General features: G+C 40.3%; 2 protein-coding genes across 11 annotated transcripts in view; both read right to left on the reverse strand.

The window, feature by feature from the left end:
- Window positions 1–14,846, reverse strand: part of ATXN10 (ataxin 10) — a 124,870-nt gene extending 110,024 nt beyond the window's left edge. The window contains exons 1-3 of one of the 9 annotated variants that reach the window (XM_080576598.1): window positions 14,683–14,846; window positions 10,080–10,271; window positions 6,474–6,556 (exon numbers count right to left, since the gene is read on the reverse strand). In XM_080576598.1, the coding sequence (XP_080432724.1) occupies window positions 6,474–6,556; window positions 10,080–10,271; window positions 14,683–14,693 (286 nt within the window). In that variant the 5' untranslated portion in view covers window positions 14,694–14,846. The other 8 variants (XM_080576601.1, XM_080576596.1, XM_080576594.1 and 5 more) reach the window with 8 other exon arrangements.
- The window catches only part of LOC308188033 (uncharacterized protein), a 33,109-nt gene continuing 23,127 nt past the window's right edge, over window positions 14,767–24,748 (reverse strand). The window contains exons 4-6 of one of the 2 annotated variants that reach the window (XM_080576630.1): window positions 23,415–23,494; window positions 20,929–21,080; window positions 14,767–14,898 (exon numbers count right to left, since the gene is read on the reverse strand). In XM_080576630.1, the coding sequence (XP_080432756.1) occupies window positions 14,800–14,898; window positions 20,929–21,080; window positions 23,415–23,494 (331 nt within the window). In that variant the 3' untranslated portion in view covers window positions 14,767–14,799. Of the gene's footprint in view, window positions 14,899–19,328; window positions 20,035–20,928; window positions 21,081–23,414; window positions 23,495–24,748 lie in introns of those variants that run through there. The other variant, XM_080576629.1, reaches the window with a different exon arrangement.

A 24,748-nucleotide genomic window follows, 5' to 3' on the forward strand; every position in this document is an offset into this window, starting at 1 on the left:
GAGAATAGCTGTATGGAAACGATCCTCTATTTCCATCAGAGAAAGGGAGAAACTCAAGGAGAAAACAGGAGAGAAAACAGGAGGCCCTCTTTGAAATGCGGCAGTTCAAACATTTGAGATTGAAACAGGGTATGGGGATGTGAATGCCTGGATAGCATGGGTCAAATATACTGTCCAGAGTCTCAACCATAGCGATTGCTATGCTTGTGCCTCGGGATGACCGATTGCCCAGATAGTGCCCTGCCCATTGGAGTGGACCAAGGATTCCCAGGGGATGCGATGGATGATTGCACTGTACCAAGAAAAGACTGCCTGGGGAAATGAGGCCTGTAAGTCTCTCTCTTTGTTGTTCCCTTCCTTGCGTGATAGCAGTATCAGGGTTCCCCCTGCATTCTCTACAGCTATAGAAAACCATACAGCTTGCCTCTCACGGCAGGGTGTGAGTGCTACCTGGCATCTGGGAGAATTTGCCTTGTGCACGAGGACCTTGAATGCTACCAAGGACTTGATGGGAAACTGCTCAAGACTTGAGATCCCCAGGGCAGATCTCTGGTGGTACTGTGGAGGGAAGATCTTACGGTCCACCCTACCATCTAACTGGGGAGGCACTTGTGCACTTGTTCAATTAGGTATACCCTTCACCCTGGCATTTGAAAGAGAAACATCACAAATACCCAGAAGAAGTAAAAGAAGCTTAGGAGTATCATTTGATGATAGAGTGTACATAGATTCTATTGGGGTGCCTAGAGGAGTTCCTGATGAACATAAAGCCAGGAATCAAATTGCTGCAGGGTTTGAGTCACTGTTCTGGTGGGTAACAATCAATAAGAATGTGGATTGGATTACTTATATTTATTATAATCAGCAGAGATTCATAAGTCATACAAGGGATGCGATAAGAGGAATCGCTGAACAACTAAATGCCACCAGCAAAATGGCTTGGGAAAACAGAAGAGCATTAGATATGATGCTTGTGGAGAAAGGAGGGTGTGTGTGTGTGGGGGGGTGTGGGTGTGGGTGGGTGGGTGGGTGTGTGTAACACTAAGCAACCATTGCTGCACTTTTATACCCAACAATACTGCCCCGGATGGCATAGTAACTAGAGCATTGCGAGGGTTTACCACCCTTGCCAGTGAATTGGCAGAAAAATTAGGCATAGTTACATCCTTGATCGTAGTAGCAGGAGTTTTGTCAGCCGTTGGTTGTTGCATTACCCCCTGTGTAAAAGGACTAGTACAGTGGTTAACTGAAACTGCACTATTGAAACAAGTGACCATGAAGCTACCACCTTACTCAGATAAGGTGATGATATTAGAGGAGATAGAAAGCAAAGAAGGCGAAGAAGAAGAAGAAATCTACCAAATTACACCTTAAAGTTTTGCAAAAATCAACAACTTATAAAAAAAAAGAAAAGGGGGGAATTGTGGTAATAAAAATGTTGTTTTTGCAGAGTTACATTGTTTAAAGGTAAGGAATGGGGTATTGAGATATGCTTGCAGTGGTAAGAAAACTTAGCAGGTGACCTTGTAAAATGCAGACAACCAGACTCCTTAGGACAATTAGGTGAAAATCACAGTGTTAAGTCAAGTCAGATAAGTGAAGAAACATTACCACTTCAAACAGTAAAAAAGTCAAAAGAAATCTGAAATTTAACAGGCCAGCAACTGAAGGCCAGGCATTGTCTGTGAAGCATCAGATAGATTGTGAACCTGGATTACCCACTCAGTGGGGAAACAGGGGAGGGTCCTGTCATCAAAAAGTACATAAACTGTGTTTTGGAACCAGTAGGTGCGCTCCTGCTTGTGGGACGCCCGCCATTGCAATCACAAATAAATCACTACTTCACTGAGATCCTCGCCTGAGCCTAAGTTATTGGCTACGGAGTGTTTCTCACAAAAGTAAACAAGATTAGGAAGTAAGAACAATGGAAGAATGGCAACAATCAGCTATCTGTAAGCAACACTGTAAGTGAAAGGTCTAAAAATGCTCTTTTAGTATACGTATTAAAAAGAAAGAAGAATTATTACAGGGATGGTTGGCTCACAGGTGGAACTGGATTATCTTTATGTGCCATATTGAGGAATTAACTAGTTATTTTTAGACTATCTGAGGCCTTAGAGAGTTACTCCAGGAAAGACATACTAATTTACCTTCAGTTTTTCTGGCCCATTGCCTCAATGGCGTAACATGTACATCTTTTTCCACATCTGGACAGGAGAAGTACATTACAAGCATACAGGAATTTATCTAGGTTTTTATTGAAGAAAAAGAATGTGATGCACCGGTGTCGTGGTTTTACCCTTCTGGGCAGCTGAACTCCACCACAACTGATCTCTCACTGTACCTCCTCAAAGGAAGATGGGGAGAAAATACAATGGAAAAGGGCTCAAAAGTTGAGAAAAGGACAGGGAGATCACTCATCAGTTACTGTCACAAGCAAACCAGACTCAACGTAGGGAGATTAATGGAATTTATTGCCTATCACTAACAGATTAGAGCAGCGAGAAAATAAAAGCAAACTAACTCCTCCTCTCCCTCCTCATCCACCCTCTTCTACCTCCATCCCCTGAGTGGCACAGGGGAATGGGGGCTGCGATCAGTCCCTAACACTGCATATCCACCACTCCTTCACGGTCACTCCCTTCCCCTGCTCCACGTGGGGTCCCTCCCATGGGATTCCGTCCTTCCCAAACTGATCCTGCGGTGGCATCCCACAGGTAGCAGCTCTTCAAGAACTGCTCCAACATGGCTCCATACCACAGGGTCCATCCGTCAGGAGCAAACTGCTCCAGCACGGGTCCCCACAGGCAGCAGCTCCCCCCAGATCCTCTGCTCCTGCATGGGTTCGTCTCCACGGGCTGCAGCTCCGGCCCGGGGCCTGCTCCTGTGGGGGCTCTTCATAGGCCACAGCCTCCTCCAGGCCACATCCACCTGCTCCACCGGGGGCTCCTCTATGGGCTGCAGCGTGTAGATCTGCTGCATGTGGGACCCATGAATTGCAGGGGGACAGCCTGCTCCACCAGGGGCCTCTCCACAGGCCGCAGGGGAACTTCTGCTCCAGTCCCTGGAGCACCTCCTGCCCTCCTTCTGCACTGACCTTGGGGTCTGCAAGGCTGCTTCTCACTCTTCTCTCCCAGCTGCTGTAGCCCAGTAGTTTTTTCCCTTTATCCAATCTGCTCCCACAGATGCACAACTAACATCACTCATTAGCTTGGTTCTGGCCAGCAGCAGGTCCCTTCGGAGCTGCGTGGAACTGGCTCTGATCTGAAATGGAGAAGCTGCTGGGCTCTGCTCAGAGGCCACCCCTGCACCCCCCTGCTACCAAGCCCTCACCACATAAACCCAATACAGCTGAAAATTTGCGGCAGGGTTGTCTCAGTAAAGATAATGAATATTAACCATGTATATCATAAGTGGGCTTAAGATAAACTATTAAAAATAAGTTATTTTATAAAAATAAGGGTTTTTTTCCTAGCAGAGAAGGTGTAAAGAAGTCTAGATTTAATTGAACAAATCTTAGAAATTTTTTAATCATAGCTCGTTGTGGTGCATCTCCTATTTTTTGCTGCTTTGATCACTAATATATCATCCTAACAGGCATTTCTTCCCCTCCCTGAGAACCACCACACTGGTTACAGTACTAGCCAAGGCATATATATACTTTATTTCATTTCTTTTTTTATCCATCATAAATTGTAAATATATTGAAATTTCCTTCAAAAATTACCATACCACTCAGAGACTTAATGGTTACCAATGGATAAAAGAGTGAAAACAAATCACAGATCAGGTTAAAAGATTTTTTCAGTCTGCATCAAGATTTTTCAATCTCTCTTCTTCATAAATACAATAAAGTTGGAAGTTCAAATGTATTTAGCCTACAATGACATGGTTTGGGAAGTTTTCACACAGAACAAACTGAAACTTTACTTAGTGTTGTTCACTCTGCAACACAGAATTACTTCTTTATCCTTTTATTTTATGTAGACTGTTGCTATGGAAGCAACTTGAAGGTTTTTAAAAGACCTTAAGGATATAAACAGACATGAAGATTGATCATCAGATTCAAGCACCAATTTAAACAAAGAAACAGGACACATACCCAGATGAACAACTTGAAATGTTCTGCTTAACACCTTATTATCTGCTAGAACAAAATATACATGGGACTCTTTGCCTTGTGACCTTATTTCCCCACATGAAATACAAGGAGAAGAACGATGAAGCAGAAATATAGTTAATAAATACAGTAACACTAATTTCATGGGTTTCTTGTTTCAACAATGTTTTCGAAGTCCAATTTCAGAATTTACCACATTTTTTGAATGTATAGCTAATAATCCACTGTTGAATATAACCGTTAACTTCTGAAGCACACCCAATGGAAGGAGATTAAGGTAGTGCCTAAAGCTCATTACAGATATTTCCCAACAAGATCAATACTACATACGGTATCACATGAACCAACTATTTGGGGTCAATATATCAAAAATTAGTTGTAATTCAAACTCATTTTGTCATATAAATCCTACGTTGAATGGCTATGTAGTGTAACAGCCACAAAACACTTTTTTATGGAATTATTGTTAACAACCTTCTGGTCAATTTCCCACCCCCTAGTTCTCAGTGGTGTTAAAAATGTTTTAAAACATCCTCTAGCTAGGAAAAGGAGTCTGAAGCAGTTACTCAAGTTGCTGTGTTTTTCCCCCTCTTTTCTTTTCTGCTGAATACCATTCACTGCTGCTTGCTCAGATCCCAACAGAAAGGGAACAGCACATGTCCATACAATAGCTCATCATGGAGGCATCAGCTGCCACAAAACTGAGGGGAAAACCTCATGCCATGTCAGTACCCAACAAAAGGTACATCCCACTCTCCTCCAGATGCTGTGAGGAACCACTGATTCCACACTACAACTCCTGATGCTGTGAATAAGCTGAAGGTGGGAAGTCCAATTCTCCAGGACAGCCTTTCAATCTTACTGCTGTCAATGACCATACTACAGACAATTTCACGCTGGGCAATACCAGCTACCTAGTTCCTATCACTTTTCCTTTTCTCCTACTGGTCTACAAAGGGGTTCACAATCGTTCGTCAGGACACTCTTGGCCTTCATGCCTTTTCCTGGGCAAGACTGACTCTGTGACACAGCTTGAGAGTCACTCCTCCTCTTCACGTTCATCGAGCAAACACTCCTGCCATCCAGAGGATTTAGTCCTTGTCCTCCTCCACTGAAGGACTGTGCTTGCATTACCAGTCTGCCCCTGGAAGAAGGATTGCAGCAATGGATGAAGGAGTGAACATGGCTTAAGCACAATGCCATTACATGCCTGAAAGGCTTCATTTTGAGCCAAATATAGTAGCAAAAGGAAAAACAATATCCTGAACTTCCCCAGATTCATAAAGTTGTTCAACAGCAGGTTACTCTAATTTCATTCTGTAGTTTCGCTTTCACAAAATTATAGAAAAGCAGCAACAGGAACCCAGTAAAAACCTCTCCCATGTAACAGCAGTGAAGAGAAATAAAAGCAGCAAGAGAAACCAAATGTTTCCTACTCTCTGCAAACACAGATGGCAAAGGGGGTCCAAGACAGTAAAGTGTGATCCAATGCCCTATATCAAGCTTAACATACCCACACAGAGAAACGCAGAACATGAAAAGAAATACTGAAAATGCCTTAATTTTTGGTGAAATGAGTTTTGTAGAAATCACTAGTAATAACCGGCATTAGGCAAAAAGGGTACTAAGACATTTTTTATTCACTATATGAATGAAAAAAACAAAGCCAAAAAAACTCATCCACTAAGGACATGTAAATAGTACTCAAATCGGTATTTAATTCTTGGCAGCTATTACCCTGGCCACCCAGCAAACAGTACATAAATGAAAACAAACAAAAATAATAACAACAAACCTCACAGCCAAGATTTGTTTCCTGGAATCATATCAACTATTTCAAGTGCCATCAAAATAAAAAAAGGAACATTTCCTTATTTCAGTATGTGCACAAATCAAATAAAGAAACCGCAAAACAGAATATATTTTGAATGGAGGTTCTATAGGAACTTTGCCTTTTCCTAGTTCAAATATCCTGGGTAACGAAGTTTCCACAAATCTTTAACAATCTACAGGGAACAGCTGAGGGAAAATGCAATGGAATTAGTCTGGGGAAGAAAAAGAAAAGAATAAAAGGAAAAAATATCTGGGGCTGAGATTTTTTTTTCAAGTAGCATAACAGAAGGCCCACTTTTTAATCAATATTGAAATACCAACTATGCACACACACCTTTGCCTTTCTATTCCACCACCCAGATTAAGGAAGAAAGAAAGGAAAAACAGAATTAGCATGTTGCAGTTCAAGAAACAATTGAGTTTGCTTATGAAAAAAAAAGTAAGGTGACATCATACCACCACATGACTTTCCACATAAAAAATACAGTGCAGATGTATTTAACAAAATCTACAGCCTTACCAGTCAGTAACGGTTCTTCTTTGATTTGTATTCCATCAAGCAGTTTGATCAAACGGACGGATGTAGTAATGAGACCCAAGTTCCTGTTATAAAATTTGAAAAAATAAAGAACATTTCATATGAATTATAACCCAAAAAAGCAAAAATCCTCTTCACTTTAGTTACTATCAAGTTTTTAACATCTTCAGAAATTCTGAAATATTAAAGAGTTTTTCCTACTGGGTCTGACTGTATCAGTGGCCAGAATACTGCCATCAGAAGTGAAAGGAACTGGTTTACATTTTGTTTCAGACTTCTACAGTCTGGTGTTAAATATCTTGTTTTCTTTAAGATAGAAGATTTGTATCCTTTCTCAGTTCTTAAGACTTCTCCATGCCTTTCTAAGAATACATTAGAGAAAGAACATCTAGAAAAGAGTAAGTTTTCACATTTTCACAATATCACCATTCAAAATAATTTAGACGTAATACACTATTCCTGGTTGCCTCAGTTTATGTATTATCTCTAAGTAAGGTACATTCTAATGATAACCAATGGAGGGAAGGCACAAAATATGAATTGCTTTGAAATCCATAGCAACTATATTATGTGATTACAGTTCTATATCCAATACAAGTAGTTAAAGAAGAGATGCCATACTTGAATTTTTATAACTTTTAAAGAATAGGAAACAAACACAATCAAAAGCTTATATATTTATTTTGAGCTTTCACATATCCTTATGGATAACTACAACATTCAGCTCCCGGACCAACAGCTGCCAATGAACAATGATCAGTCCAGACATAATTGCTTCCTCAATGAAACCTGAGTTCATTTAGTGTTGCAGTAAAAAGCAAGAGTAAATTTTAGGAAAAGCCACACAAAAAGCCCATCACCTACCCTCTCATGCTGGCGTTCTTCTTCTATGGAATGATGCACTAATCCCCCACTGAACCTTCAGAAGACACTCTTTATTGAATAGTGGGAAAACTTGAGGCTATTGATGTATATTTGACTTCATCAGACTGCACACTAACAATTTTGGACACAACACATTCAGACTTAAGTACTCTTCCCTTCAGATTTTGCTATTCTTCTAAATCCAATATTAACACCTAGCAGTTTATTCCTGTAATTTAAACAGTTTTGTTTGTTTGAAGTTCTAGCATCCAAGGAAAGCCATGATATATGCTATTTAGTAATAAACTGCAGGTACTTAAAAACCCTTAAGAAGTGATTGGTGACTGCTATCAAACAAACGGGGTCAATTCACAGGGAAACATACAAAACCCTGGGCAGGAAGCAAGGAAGATGAAGTAATCCTTTATCCTTGCTCTAATAAGAAACACAGGGTGACAGTAAATATAAACTAATTTACAGCCTGCCAGAAGTGAGGCCAGTTGGAATCAACAATGACAAAATAATTCTGCAGCCAAAAATCAGCAATCCTGGAGGTAGACAATGTGTATGTCAGAATGTACATGCAACAGGGGTTAAAAAAAAAAGTCAAAAAATACATTATAAATGGATGGAGTTTCAGCTTTTAACTCACTTGTGTACTTTAGTAGTTAAGCTGTTTGAGAAGAGATCAGTCAAGATAGAGTGACTGAAACTTCATAATACTATTTCTGCCAAACCTCCACACCCAGGCATGCAAAAGTTACTGCAAAAATATCACATCATCACAGATGAATGCAGAATAATTATTTGTCTTCTGCAGATGTTTGTTAGACAAACAAATTATCTTTCCCATTATGCTCTACGACAGAAAGGAAACCAAGGATGCATTTACAGATATCAAACACATACATGCACACCAGTATATGTACAATCCATTAAAATCAAAACATTTCCCATTCCTTCAGACCCCAAATTTCTTCATAGCATGCAAAACAGAGAAACTGGAAGGAACAAAGCTTCATATTCCCCAGTAGTTTCAAAGTTATTAAACAACCCATGTGTCTACAATCATCACATTCTTTCCAATAAAGAATCAGTTTTGATTTTGGTCAAAAAAATTTGTAGTTTTTCTTTTTTTGAATATCTGAATGTTGCACACTTCAAAATCAAAGGCACATAATTTTTCTTCCATTCACAACTTTTAATCGTTCAAGATATTTAATCCTTAAACAAGCTGTGCATTTGCAACTGTTTAAAATCAGCACAAACATATGGCCAATATGTTGTTAGCTCAGAGCAGCCACTGTGGTGCATACACCATTACCTTACTACAAAACCAAAACAGTACCCAAAGAGTGACCTACAAAGCCAATCACTGCTACAAACATCATCAGAACTTTCTATACACACAGGCCTCCTGCAAATTAAAGGGAACTGCTGTTATTAGCATCCAGCTTCCTAAATGTGCAAGGCTATGCTAACTGCTTAGAGAGGGTAAGTAAGCACTACGGGTATTACCAGTGCAGAACACATTTCTGTTTGGAAGCAGGTTTAATATCTGAATTCCATTAGAAAGTTAAAATTAGACCCATTAATGGGTTGTACTTGTCATGCTACTGAAAAGGACAATTCTACTACCTCCCAGACATGTAATTCTGTTCTCTCTCTTTTGTTAAGGTGAGTGATTAAGGAACTACAATACTTTACAAATAAGGAATCCAGGCTGGCTGAACAACCACCCACCAAAAAATAACAAATATATTTTCTGTCAGATCAGTTTCTTGATCCACAACATGATTACAAGTGCTAGGACTGCCAGAAGCAAACATGTACGAGCCTGAACTCAGATTTAACTTATTCTAAAACTAATGCTTTCTACAAACAGCCCTGCAACTTCTATGGCATTAACAAAGATTCTGCCCCAGCACAGAAGCTGGAACTTTGTCCCATGTCCCAGTTAAATTTTATTTAGCTCAATAAAATTTGAGAAGTCCCAAGAAATTACATTTTATGACTGTATTCCAGTTCTTCATGAACTAGCAAATTTGAAACAGGTCTGTGTTTTGGTTTTGATTGGTTGGTTGGTTTTAGAGTTTCTTTTGAATAGCAGGTAGACTACCAGGTTTTCAGTTATGACAGCTAGCTGTATCCCAAGCATCCCTTCAATGTTATAGCAGGCCCAGGCAAAAAAAAATAAAAATAAAAATAAAAATGAGAGCCTGAATAATTTAAGCTGTCTGACTTATTAGCATTGACATTAACTGTACACTTGTGAGGGTTGAAATGTAGAGTTCTACATAGTGTACTTCGCCATGGGTACTAGACTGATCTATATGTACTTAGAAAAAATACTAATCCTGTAACTGACAATTAAGACTGCTTACTTATTCATTACATTACCCCCCAAAAAATAATGACAAGAATGAGAAAAATGTACAGTTCTACAGTGAAACTTATGAAAGGTTTATATCATTTGCATAATCAACCCATACTAAGAACACAAATGCTTCCTTCTATCATTCATCAGTGCCCCAGACTCTGACCTACAAATAGGTCAGCTATTTTTGTTACTTGCATATTTCATTTCAAGTGATTGAATCAAACAGGAAATACCAGTTAATAAATCAACTAACACAGCAGTATAAAATAAGAATCTCTACATAAAACTACACAAACATCAGAAGGTTATAATTTTGTACGGGTTAAAATGGATCAAAACTGTACCTCATGACATCTTGATTCTTGGCACACTCAACACAGGCATTCCTCAGACATCTGAAGCATTCTGCTACAAGCAACAGACAGGTGTCTAAATCCAGCAGTTCACAGGAGTCCTTGTAGGCCTGTTCAATTTCATTCAAGGCTTTGGTCAGGATTTTGAGAAGATCCTGAAATATACTTTCTTCTGCCGTTTCTCTGAAATAAACAAATTTGTAGTAAGCACAAGAACTGCTCTGCCACCAAAAAGGATCATATTATGTCAGTTATATTTCTTGTTCTTAACACTAAGGTATTTCTGCAACAATATGTAACTATCCTTAGCATAACAAGATCCTTCAAGTGGAAAGCACAAAGAATGTGTTCACAATCATCCCACTAGCCTTTTTAGGAAAAGACTTTGTATTAATACTACTAATACTAATATGATTAATACTAAGGCTTAGAATTAATGCTGTTGCCTTAGTATTTCTCACAGCTTTCCAACACCACTTCGGAACCACAGAAACAAACAAAAAGTCTCTGTATATAGCTTGCTTGATTACACATGACACTGCATATTGTTCTAAGTATCAGGAATTGTTTTAACTAGCAAATGCAGCTACTAGCACTAGATGTTTCAAAAGAAAAAAATGTACCAGAAGCTTCATTATAATAGTCTGCCATAAATTTCTCCACAGCAAGAAGTCTTGACAAAAGCAGGTGTCTGCACTAGCCATCATTCTGAAGAGTGTAAATCAAAGTCTAGAGGGAAAGCCCACTCTCTACTTCAGCAGACAACTACCTCAACACAAAAAATACTACACCACTACTTAAAATATCAAGACTTAAGATAACAGTACAAAACCATAACAACAATGACAACAATGTGAATGGATGAGAGAGATGCTGAAGCACCTAACAGTTCAATTCACCAGATTCCCATGACTAACACGCACGTCTGCAGGTCTGTCACACAGGCGTGTACATTTCCCAAGTGCAGCTATCCACATACTCTTTCCCCTCATTTTATGTTCATAAAGGAGATGAGGACAACCCATCAAAACCATTGATAAGGCATTTTTGATATAGCCTGCTGGTGAAAAGAAGCCACACCTGTATCAGTACCATGAATTTACTCATCCAATACTTTTGACTGGGGAAAGGGGGGAAGGAAATCCAGTTGCAGCTTCCTCGAAGCTTAAGCAGACCTGCATAGTGCTCAAGATCAAAACGGGAAGACAGGTTCTAAGACATAAGGTTGAGAAGTAACTCCTAAGCTAAGGACAGAAGAAAGTAAGATAAAAAGGAAAGTAATATTAAACAAAGTATGTTCACACAGAACACAACACCATTCCTAAAGAACTTTAAAATTTCTTGATCAAACAAGATGATACAGTATTACCTGGGTTCTGCTTCTCCCCCAGATATCCTCACCTTCACACAACTAGAAAGTGTATCTATCCTTTATCAAAAGTGATTACACTTCCATAAACCAAATCACATAAGTAAATATTAAATTACTAAAACATCCGATCTACAAGAAATACTTATTTTACACTAACACCTCACAGTGGATCAAGACCAATACCCTTACACTATCTCCAGCTACTTAAAAAAAGACACAAAGAGAATCAACAGTACCACAACAAAACCACAACACAGTATCAGTGAGGATTATCTATAGGGGAAAAAAAAGTTATATTTTTCAAAGGAGTAATATTGAGGGGAAATAGAATGGCACAAGAAAGACCAAAAGCAGACCTGGCCCTCAGTCGTAAACAGAACTTACATAACCAGAAAGGAGGTTTGGAATTTGGTTTGGCTTTTAAGATATAAAGACATCACAGGACTCGAACCTTCCACTTACAAAAAGTGCTGTGGCTCCTGACACTTCATCACAAATATGCACGCCACAAGAAGATTAAGTGGCTGGTGTACCAAAGTACACATGATAAATGCACAGACACTTTCTTCTACACATTAGAAGAGCTACAGTTTGGTAAAGCAGAACCAACTGGGTCCTGTCCCAAACACTCAAAAGCCATGTTTTCTCTGTTGAGTGACGATGTCATACAGAACTTAGATACAACACTGAGATTATTTTAACATAGGAAAATTCTTAGTCTGATTGCAGTTTCCTTTATATTTGTCTGTACCACCTGTTGGATTATCACTTGAAAAGGGTCATTTCCTGACACAACATCAAAATAAAGAAATCAGTAGTCATGGCAAGATGCATACTAGTATACAACATTCAATTATTTTAAACAGATAAAACAGAAACAAAACCAAACAAACCAAAGGGTAAAACACAAAAAAAAGCTGCAAGTACTTCAGTGCGTGTTCTAGCAACACTTTCTTCTGTTGAAAGCACAACCTAAAGTCATTCTGATCCTGGAAAAGTTTCTACTCTTGTTAGAAAGTTACCTAGAAAAATGACAGTTTGGATCAGATATTGGATCACAAAGGTTTCAAGATGTTGTGACAAATTTTCTCTTAATATTAGACTGAAACAGAAAAATTTCAATTAATACAGAGCAACAGTTTAGGTGTTCCAATTAAACACAAAGATGAAATTTTTGCCTGTCTTAACAGAGCAAATGAGATGTACACAAGGAATCACCTGTCCTCACTGTGAACATAGATGTGGATTATCACATATCAGCAAGGAGAGACAGTGGCGGTTTTTTGTGGTGGTCCTTTAGGGACCTAGGAGTTGGACTCGATGATCCTTGTGGGTTCCTTCCAACTCGGATATTTTATGACTCTAGAGAAACAAAGAAATCGAGTCATCTGCTTAAAGGCGCTTGAAGTCCCAAGTGAAGCACACAGGAGACTTGAGTTCAGCTGAATTCCACACAGCAGTCTCATAGCTGGGACATTATTTTCCTTCCTGTATTTGCTTCTGAATTACAAACCACTGGCATTCACTTTTTATTATTATTATTATTATTTTGTTACCACAAGCGCTGAAGATTTATCAATTCCATAGTAACAAAAGGATTACCACTGAACATCCCAAGTACCAAGCGGCCACTGGATTGTTCTTTCTAGTTCAATAGCGCCAACAACATTTCCCACTGTATTTCCCAAGTTGTTCTCATGTCTATTCAGTCACATCCTGTGGGATGCAATTGCCTCTTGGAAGAGCAATTACAGTGTCTCTCTTCAACCTGACCACCTGTACCCAAAGAACTTGGCTATTTGGGGGCTATCTACTCTTCTGTCAAAGGTGGCTGCAGAAGTTTCAAGGAAGAAGGCAAGAAACAGGCAGGGAAAGCATCAGTGCATAAGCCCAAAATTTGCACAGGTCCTTCTGTCTCCCCAGAGAAATAGACAAGAAAACCAAAGGGACTTCCCCTTTGGGAAGAGACCACAAGAGAGTGGTTCTAAGTATAACCTCTGCACACACACATGCAACTTCTAAATGTGTATTTATTTAATCAACAGAAATTGTACCGGGAATTAATAACAATACAATTTTATACTAAGTTAGGAAAGAAGAGATCAAACCTTCTACATGTTACAGCCTTCAACTACTGTTACAAGGACTGAGCATGAGCTCCACACCAACCTGTGCAGCCTCCTACCTTCCAGAAAGAGCTGAAACCACTATTAGAAGCACAGTCACACCTGAACCTCTACACGTCCAAAGAACTCTGCTAAAGCTAACAGTGTTGCATAGCACTGCAAACATCCAACCCTGACCTCAAAGGAACAGCAATGCTCCACATCAGCTTCTTGCTTTCTCCAGTAACAGTATGTTTTCACTCAAAGTTACAAGGCACATCCACCTTTCCTCCCAATCAAGCCTGCCCTGCTGCACAGCAAGGAGCCTACAGAGACCATCCTCACCCCAAAGGTCATGCCTGGGCTGCAGCTGAGCAGGATGAAACTACTACAGGAGCACCTTACCACTCTCTAATTACACCTACTCATCCCTCCAGGATGCATTTTGCCACTAGCAGCTGCATCTTGGCCCTAGCAGCTGCCACTCTCACAGGAGCCTTGAAGGACAACTGCTATCGTGTGTCCTGCGACCATGGGACCCCAGAGGAGCAGCGACAGATCACGCCAAAGCTGACCCCGCTTTCCAAGAGACGAACCCCCAGAGCTCGGAGCAGGCGGCAGGGTCCTCCCCGGCCCCCCCCGATCCCCGGAGCTCCCTCCCCCGGCCCACGTGGCGGCCACCGGCCCCTCCTGCCCGCTACCTGGGCTGCGCCTCCCGGAGCAGACCCGTCACTGCCCGCACGCTCTCCAGGCGAGCCGCTGGGGCGGCCGCCATGGAGCGGCCTAGCCGCGCCGCCGCAGCGGGCAGCGATCGCGATCCCGAGCCCGCTGCCGCCATCGCCAGGCTCGGCGCGGCCCAGCTCCGCCCCCCGCCGCACGGAAATGGCGGCGGCCCAGGCCCGCGGGGCGGCCCGGGTATTGCCTCGCTGAATGGGGAGCCAGCGTTTTATCCCGATATTCGTTTTTTCTAAGCGTTTGCTGCCGCGAAGCGCCGCGGAGGGGATGTGGGCTTCGCGCCCGGCTGGCCTGGGGGCAAAATGGCCGCCCCGCTGCTGGGGGTGTCTGGCCTGAGCGCCCGGGGCCGTTTTCTGGGAGCGCGTTGGGTGCAAAATATTACCTCAAAAACATCCTTGACGAGCTAACTATGGGCGTATCCTTCTTTCAAGGGCCCTTCTTTCAAGGGTCAGCCTCCTTTCAAGGGCCCACGGTGGTCCTCGGGGCCTTCTTCTGATTCTTACGGAGCCTGCAGGTTAAATGCTTGCTGTGCGCCATAAAAAGTTTTCCCGAGTCTTTTCCTTGCTGTCGTCCCATTCACTTTGAGAGATGCCTGCTTCTAAAAGATCCAAGCAGATACTTCAGTATGTTTTAAATACACATACAAAAGGTTAACATATTTACATCAGGATAAAAATTCAACTTTCCAGCGGACAAAAAGATTAATTGTAGCCAAATACCATGGAAAGCCTCTCTAGACTGGAACCAAATTTAATTTTCCAAAGGTAGATGAAAGAATCTGAAAATAATACCTCTAAAAGAAAGTGCAACACACACACACACACACGCACACACAAAAACAACAACAAAAAAAAAGGTTGTTCACTTCCCCCAGTTCACATCTTCAAGTTTCTGCAAGGCCTTGCTGTCCTGCACAGTTATTGGAGGCCTTGTGAGCAATACTTTGCACCTCAGCAGCAAAGAACTGGTGGGAATTTTACTCTACCATACCAAACCTAGTCAGTGCACAATTTATGTTTAAAGGAAGTGTTCTGCTTTTAGAAATAAACCTGCATTTCTTGGGTTACCTTAGGGGAGGGCCTTTTATAATATCCACTGTCAAACTTGTTCATATGTTAGTAGGTGCCATTGCCAGGCCTTCTCCTGATAATGACTATGTGTTTCTTATTAATGCACAAAAAAGTAGTTGACAGCTCTATATTAGAAATAAGTTGGTTCAACCAACAAGTAGAATTTAAGTAAGCGGAAGATGCCAGGCAAGAGTAATGACAATCATGCAAGTTCTTCCTTTTAACAGCTCCTATTCATTTTAATACTTGTTTGTTCATGAGTGAACTAAAACGTTTGTTTTAACTGAAACTTGAGTCTGAGTGAAGCATCAGGATCATCCTGAATACATCTGGATATGTGGTGCCTGGAAGTGCTAACTCTGGGGAAGATTGGCTACAGCACACAGTCTTTGTGTAACTTGCACATGCACATTTTTTCCCCTAATCATCATTAATTTAAGAGGTTGGTAAAAGCCATATTCAAGTCGCTAAAAAGTTTATTTCTTTTCTGCAACACAGTTCATTTTTTTTACATTGCTACATATATAAACTCTTCTTCCCTCTATGGATTCATGAAGTCTAATTCCTGACATAACTATGAAGTCAACTAGACAGACCAGCAGTAGCCTGAAGGTGATTATATCTCACCTAGTTATCACAGGCTAAGCCAGCTAAACAGTTGAGGAACTTGTATCTGTTTGAAGCATGTCTTCCTGCAAAATATGAATTTCTTTTACAAAAAGTTGAGACATGGAGATTCACTGAGACAGTGAATCCACCAGTTTATCTGGAAATCTTTGTTTTATCATCTTCACTGTTAAAAATACAAATGTGATGCTTCTAATTTAATTTATCTGGCTTCAGGTTCCAGCACTTGGTATGCCATCCTGTTCTGTTACTGAAGTGTCCTTTTATAACCAGCATTTTCCCCTGTGAAGATGTTTAATCAAGTATTCTCAGTCCATTTTTTTTTTATAATTAGACAATTTAAGTAAAACCTTAAGTGCAAGTTTAAACTTAAGTTTAAAACAACTCTTACTGGAGGGCATTTTCTGCAGTCTGCAAGTCATTTTTTCCACCTCTTTTCCATACCTCTGCAAAGTTCTGGACATTCTTTCTAAAGTATGTACTCCAGAAATGGAAACACTTCTACTCTCTCCCAAACTGCTTCCTCCATATTCTCACTATTCATTTTCACCCATTCAAGCATCTTGTCTTTCTTTCCCACAGCATTGCATGGGGAGTGCCCATTTCACTTCCTTGCACACTGTCACTGCAACCATGCCAGTGATCACCAGCGTAAAAGCAGTAGGGCCAGCCAGCCTGGCACTGAACATGCTGTGCATGCACCCCTACCATGCTTCAGTTCCAGCACATCCAGGGTAGGTTGGAAGCACCACACAAGGACAGATCAGTATATATCTGTGTAACAATATTGTTCCACACAACTTCTTTGAAGCAAGCAGTAGAGTACACTAAAATCCAACAAGATAGTTCTATATGAACTCTGAAAATGACCTGTAAATATGTAATTTTTGTATCTGATTCCTACATTGCTGGGGAGGGGCACAATTTGGCCGTCATTCCAGTTTTATTCATCATCATTGTCTTTTACTTACCATTTTGCCTCTCTTTTACAAAACACAGATCTAGTAAGCAACAAATTTTTATTTACCCCTTATAAACCTTCATGGTTATTTTTTTTTTCAGTGACATGATGTTTTAAGGTGACAGTTAACCAGCTTTTACTCCATTAAGAATATAGGTTTATAGTAACTGATGAGTTATATTGCAAAATAGCTCAAGTAGCTGAGAACACAGACTAGACCACAGATGTCCAAAGCATCACAATAGGGAACATCTCTAATGAGAGTTTAGATTTTGTTCCTGTTTCATCAAAAGCTTTCACAATCAGCATTATTGATTATTACTCATAGATCCATGTGAAAATAGTTTTGCCTACGTATATGATCTCTCTTGAAGTTTTTTTCTGCATTAAATAGCTGCAGTGGTTTTGTTTTTCCTCATTTTAGTCATGCTTTCAGTCATTCTCAACACCATTACCTAAGCCATCTTTGTAATAATGCAATGCAATACTTTGAGCTAGGACTCCCAAAAAAGTTTTGAAGACTCTCAGGGACATCAATTTTAAAATTTAGTAATTGTTATCAGATTATTTACAGCTGTTATGGCTTGAGCTCATCTTTACTACAGACAGTGTTTTGCACTTGAATTTTTTAAAAAATTATTTGTAGCCTCCCGCAGCTAAGTCACACAGTGTTACTTGTTTTCAATAACTAAGTCCAAAACTGATCAGAGGTCTTTGCAATTTAGTTCTGAACTACTGAATTGACCAAAAGGAGTCCAACATGATCATTTAAGATCTTTCCATCTTTTTTTTTTTTTTTTTTAATCTAGCAGCTATTTTACAGAATAGGCCTGTGCTGTGCCCAATTCTGTGGGCTCAGGCAGATCTCCCAAAAATCAAATCTTTCCCCAAAGGAGCTTACAGTCTAAGTAACATTAGTTTGTCTTAGCATAGATTTAGAGAACTACCAGAAGGAAAACAATCCACCCAGAGTTGACTATTCCACCTGAAAACAAAACAACGTAAGCGCTACTTTTAAGAGTTCTGTATGAAATTAAGATGTAGATCCAAATTTTGAGGCACTGCTGTTTGAAGCTGGACACTAAGAATGATCTGTCACAGCTGAGACTCCGGAGGGAGACAGTTCCCCTGGTTCAGCAAATGCTAGCTCTGCAGGAGGATCATAACAAAGCATATTGAAGACTTTGAATCCTCAAATGTTGAGAGATGGTTGTTCCATTTTAATCACAAGATGTACATTACCCTGGACTTTTTTTTATTGAAGGTAATTTCCATCAGAAAATAAAATGTGAGCTCTGGAAAAAGTTACTTTACACTAAAGAAACAAATCCCACAGCATGTTGTATTTCCGGCATAAATATTAGTTTTCTGTCTCTTATTTGGGCCTGTATTAGATTAAGTATGACTTGGGCCACAGAGCTTTGAAGCTGTAGACCAAAGCTTTTATTTTTGGTTTAGTATTTAATAGGATCCAGTGAAATTGATTGGGAAATGCTTTTGATTAGCGATTGTTGCTGAGCAGTGAATTCCACTGTGGATCCACCGTGCAGTGCCATGAAGCACCCCATACCCCATGCAGGACATCAGTTTCCTACTTAAATGAGGCAAATTACAGTAATTGGCTTAGGAATTTTGAACAATAAGATGACTAGGAGTACACCTGTTAGGAGATAGCACCATCCTCTTAACAACCAGAGGTGGAACACAGATTTTATGTTTTTTTGGGGGGTATTCAAAAGCTATGAAGAATGCATATGAAATGGTTACTGCGGATACTGCAGACTGTCTTAATCCCCAAAATAGCTATTGCAGTCTCAAGCCAATAACTCAAGAGGTTATTTGGCTTCAGATGAGTTGTTGCACACATGTACAAAGGCTGTAAAAGAGCGGTTTCATTTGATGTTGAGATGTATGTGTCACTCTTTTTTATGTAATAGCAGAAATTAATTTAATTCTTCATGTGTAAGCAATCCCTCGGTCTGGAAAGAAAGCCTGCAAGGTCCTGGAGGAGATGTTCAAAGCGCTTGCAGTTTGTCATGAAAATGAATGGTGTCTTCCAAGAAGTACACAGGGATGAAATTTTGTCTGTTATAGTTGTCAGGCTCAGAGTCACTGCAGATACTCTCACCTCGTTTGTTTGATGCAGTCCAACTTCCAGAGTGAATGAGAAATTTCATAGCTGTTATCTTTCCTTCACAAAGTTTTTATGCCACATCTGCATGGAGTGTTTTCATCAGGTTCAGCGTCATCATCATTGTGCACATGTACAAGCATATGGAAGGACAAATCCTTACCCTATCCAACTGGAATGGAGAGATGCTACTTAGGATATCTGTTGACCAATATATAGTTCCATAATAACCTGGGAAATTTCACCTCAATCAGGTACCAGTTGATTTATATTGCATAGAATTTAACTTTAGGTTTTGGTCTGATATGGCAAGAAATGCAACTGTAGGAAGGCTGGTGCTAAGTGAAAGGAGGCTATGTGTACTCTATCTTACATAATCCTGCAATTTTCTGTGTATAGAGGACACAGAGATTGTCCTACAGATCAACAGAGCATGTGATTATCAGCCCTGGGAGTATAAGGACTGCATCTACCCCTGGCTCATCATCTCTGAAGTTCTTCATCACTCTAACATGAACCTGTAAGGCATAGTTAAACATTAAATCAGGAAACACACAGGAAAGAATATTTTTTTTTCTCCAGTTGTCTTTAGCTTTGCCCTTGGCAGGAGCTCCCTCAGAGGACAGAGGAAAAGCCAGTGCTGCTCTGCCACCTGCTCCCTTTCCCCCTTCCCACCCTGATCCACCCTGCGCAGCTCTGCCCACATGGCTTCCCATCCTAACGGGTTACATTACACACATTTCACAGCTGTTGCCTCTCCCATGATCAGCCGAAAATATCTTGGGCTGCTTGAGCCTGAATGCTAGCTGGCTGGGCTTCCTTCAGAGACCTAAGGAGTTCCTCTTGCCTCCTTTCTTTCTGCTTTCTCCTGGCTCCCTTGCCTGCTGCGTGACCTCTTCCCTCCAGTTCATTTTGATTTAGTGGTGACAAGAAGTGATTCCCATGCTGCCAAGGAACAAGGAAAACAAAAACCATGGCCAGGGTGGTGCATCCTTCTGTTTAGAAATTTATTCTCATGGATGGAGAATCTCCTTACTACAGGGCTTCAAGCAAAAAAATATATATATATAAAAAAAAATATGTTACCACAGTTTAATGCCTGTAGGAAAGGACAAGGAAATTCCACACAATGCACAAAGCAGGGAAGGGCATCTCCCTCCACAGAGGAGGTTGTCATTGGCACTGATCATGAGAATAAAGAGGAATAGATGGTTGTGGGGAAGGTGGCAGTAAGTGGTGTGTTTGTAGAAGGCCATGCCCAGAAATCAATTCTGCTGCACAAAGACATGATATCTGAAGTAAGTAGTTGCAAACATTTTTTTAAAGATTTTGTGGGAAAGGAGGATTCTTGAGGACTGCAAAGGTGAGTCTATGCAGTTACTGTTCTCTTCTTGTGACCTTTTCAACCATCCAGTGTTATTTTAAGTCCTAGACTCCCATGTGAAAATGCTCCCAAGAGCAGTGTTAAGTTTGAAATTTGTGCTATATAATATGGATTTCCCATATAAATGCAATCAGATCTCATCTCTCATGTGAAAATCTTAGCTTTTCCTGTGTTTTGATAGCAGCAACAGTTTTTCTGGACTTCAGCAGCCTGGACAACTAAGCATCCAAAAAGTAGCTATTAAGTACATGCACATAAATCACTCCTGTGCTCTCATGTCCAGTCCTGAGCTCATCAGGTTTTTGTGCATTCCCAGAGTGATAACTGTCACAGGGCAGAGAGTTCACCCAGACTCACAGCCTGCGCGTGCAGTGTGTAGTCACTCTCCGCAGGCACATTAAACCTGACATGCTGGGCTTGCATTACGTTTGCACAGCTGCACATGGGACACTTACCTCTTGCAGGCTGCAGAAGCCATCAGTCAGCATCCATGCACAGCGCTTCCAAAATCCTCTGAATGATCCTGGAAATATTACTCTGGTTCTGCTGCTTGAGGAATTGAATTCATCTGCTAAACCTGCAGTCCAGCCTGCTGCCTTCATCTGTCCTGTAAACATATTATTGGAGTGGTCAGAATAGCTTCTGAAAACTGATTTTCTTCACAGAAAACAATATCAAATATCCCTCCTAAGGAACTGAAATAAACAAAAAGCTCCTCAACACCTGGCCACTGTCAGCAAGTAAAAATGCATGTACTTAAATATGTTTGAGGAACTCACAAGTGAGGTAGTCCTCAAGAATAGATGTGTCAGGTTTGGCCCTTTATGAATGGATGAGTGAGGGGAAATGCCCACAGGGAATCCTGCATTACACTGTGCTGCTCCCATTTATCAGCACTGGTGGACGTTGTCAGTGCTGAGAAATTTGCTGGAGGGAGAAGTCAGGGACTAAAAGAGCAAAGAACAAGAAAAAACAACACAGTGACTCAATATCTCTCCTATTTGGGGTTACTGCTAGTGACTGGAAGTGAAGAGTTGTAGCTGTGATTCTAAGCACACTTTTTAGTATTAAATAGGGCTCAAACTTCTCAAGGTCCATCCACAGACTGACATCTAGTGGAGGTAAGATACAGGCTGCAGAAATGAACTTAAAATCATCTCTCCAATCCTACCGATTGAATGACTACACTGAATATTCACTGTGGATGTTCAATTTACTTAAGTTACTAATTTCATTTGTGAAAAATAATTTCATAAGTGAATCCATGAATCTTTATTATGAACTAAAATCACAGGAAACAGTTAAATTCACAAATTCACGGCATTTCATTTAGCCTACATAGACAGAAGGCTAGGATCTAAGCAAATCCCATTAGAAATCCCATTAGAGTTTAGAATGTTTTCCATACTGGCAGGACTGTACCAGCATATAAGCTTTATAAGACAGTGCAACAGGTCTGGGATTTATATCTTAGGAGTAAAGGAAAAAAAAAAAACAAACAAACAAAAAACAAACTCCTGCAAAGTTTGGTTTTGAAGCATTTATGGAAGCTAGTGTTATATCACCTTCAAGAAATAATATTTTAGAAGTTGCTATTGGTAATTCAGAAGCTGCCACATACATCCTCTGTCTCTCTCTAAAGAGAAACTATATCCAAGGAGAGCTATTAGATGGATGATGGACAGTTGCAAAACTGAGGAATACAGAGTTCAAATGTCAGTTCTCCAGAATCTTTTCCTTTGGGACTAAGGGTGGAAGACTAGTACAAATTACTGAATATTATTTTTTATATAATTCTTTGAAGCACAGGAAGATCTAGTTTAAAATCTCAGCTCTCATTATTTTCTTAACATTGTGATATGCCAGCTTTTTCTTTTCTCCTTTGAGAGAAACATACAACCTACACTTTACAAAGAGAACAAATATTGCTATAGAAGTAACGTTTTCAGAAGATCTGCAGATTGGAAGATGTTTTAATGCCTTTAATTTCAAAAGCTTGACACAGAAGAAATCTGCTGAAACTTTGCTGTCATCCCTGTGAACTTGAAAAGAAGAAATTTGTGTTTCTTTTAAACTGAAATCCAAAGACTGTCCACAAAGTTCATCTATTTATAAGGCTGAAAGGGAGCTTTGATCCATTCATGTTTTGTATGATTTTTTCCCACAGGCTCATGTCAGTAGACAAAGGTTAAGTGATCTATGTATTATTATTATTTTTATACCACCATCTCAACTTCCTTAAGCTGACACATATATAAATTAAATTAGATACTTTTCTTCTGCATATGCTGATTATAAGATTCAGCCTCTGCAGAAGTCATTATTTTTATTTACATGACAGGATTCTGATTTTCTAAATTTAAAACAAAAAAAAACAATCGATCAAACAAAAAACCCACTCCTTAATGCCTGGGTATAATAACACTATGGAGCTACATGGAGATACAAGAAAATTGTGACAGAGTGGATCGTCCAGCTGTCGACCTGTGCAGAGTCCTCCAAAAACCCAAAACTCATACCAATAAAACCAGTCACTTGTCTCTGTGTCTGTCTTTTAAATACATTATCTACTTGCTAGATCCAGAATACGTGTTTTTTATTAGCCTCTTCCCACATCATTTACCAGCCTCCATATGTGCCTGGTACCTCAATAACACTGCATGCAGTTATTAAGTAATAGAAATTAATAATTAAAATGAATATTAATTATTAATACCATGCAAACACAGACATTCAAGACTCTGTCGGGGGTGGGTGAGTCTGCTTTTTGATCTGAGCAAGTGCTGATATTCACTCTATACAAATACCGGTTTCACTGGAGGGGTAAATAAGAAGAAAACAGAGTGGTGAGTCGAAGGTGGAGCCTCAATTGGCAAGAACTACATCTGGGATTATATTAATCTAAAGCCTCCCCTTTCTTCTTGCCCATCATTTTTGTTACCTGGGACTCTGCAATTGCACAACACTCCAGGTCTTCCCGTTAGTCTTGAGAAAACATCTTGTCTCCCTTTCTGTGTGGTCCTGTTTAAAGGCAGGAAGAAAGGGGGAGCAAAAGAAAGTATGGCATTTGAATCTGATAGACTTAATTTTTTCCTTTCACTCATGCTTGCCCCACACTGATGACATGGCCATATTTGCCTCCAAGGTGAATGTTCACATTGGTCATTGCTCCAGTGCAGAGGAACACACAGGGTATCTTCAGGAACAAAAGCAGGATGAGATATTTCTTGTGTAATTGATGCAGTGTAAGAGGCCTAAGCTCCGTGGGCTGCACACTCTGCTCTGTCACTTCTGTTTTATGCCAACATAATTGAAAACTGGAGATGTATCTTACCCAAAATCTCCTGGGCTGTTTTTTTCAGCTAGAAAGAATTTCCATCCAGCCACATCTGGTACAACATACTAAACTAACATACAGTTACCTCCTAAAATGTTGCTTACACCTGCACACACATGACTTCTGAATACAGAATGTAGTTTCCCAGTACCGTCATGCTCAATTGGGCAAAAGAGGAATCAACTGATAAACCAAAAGCAGGCAACAGAATCAGCTTTTCTCAGCAGAGGACAAAGGCTTGTAAGACCATCATGTTAGGCAGAGTATGGTGTGTATTTTCATTCCTGAAGAAAGGAGTGCCTGCAACTAGGAATCTATTATAAATCACGTTTTTAGTGAGACTGGCAAAGCTGCATAACTCTGGCCTCGGGGAATCTGTCTAATTTGTCAGCTAAAATTCAGCCTCCTGTTAGAAAACTAGTCCATTCATGCTTCGTGAAGGTTAATTACCCATGGAAGGAATCTGTTCGGGGAACTGTCAGCAGTGATGTGGTGTGGTATAATCATTGGGCTAGAGCTTCCAAGGGGAGATCAGGGGAGTTTCCCCTGCTTGTTGTGCCATGCCTTAGCCATGCAGCCCTTCTCTCTTCTCTCTCCTATATCTGGATATGTCACTTCACAGAAGGGTCAGCAGGATGCCCAAGGAGAGAAGTATCCCAGTGCAGCGCCTTGTTTCGCAGAGAAACTGCTTGCTCTGAGTAGCTGTCTGTCCTCTGTGTCTGGAAGTTAGCTGTAGTTGGCATGGCCTAAAAAAGGCAAGATTTTCAAAAAAAGTTCCCAAAAAAGAGATGAGTTCTTATGTACCCAAGTCCTACAGACATTCAACAGAAACTGCTTAAAACTTAGTGTCACTTATGTTTGAAGAGAGAAGGAACATGAATAAAGTACAGCGAATGTGATGTTCCAAAAATAATCGTGGGAAGAAGCACTACTTAAAT

This window comes from Anser brachyrhynchus (genome assembly GCF_964034855.1).
Source record: "Anser brachyrhynchus genome assembly, chromosome: 1".
NCBI lineage: Eukaryota > Metazoa > Chordata > Aves > Anseriformes > Anatidae > Anser > Anser brachyrhynchus.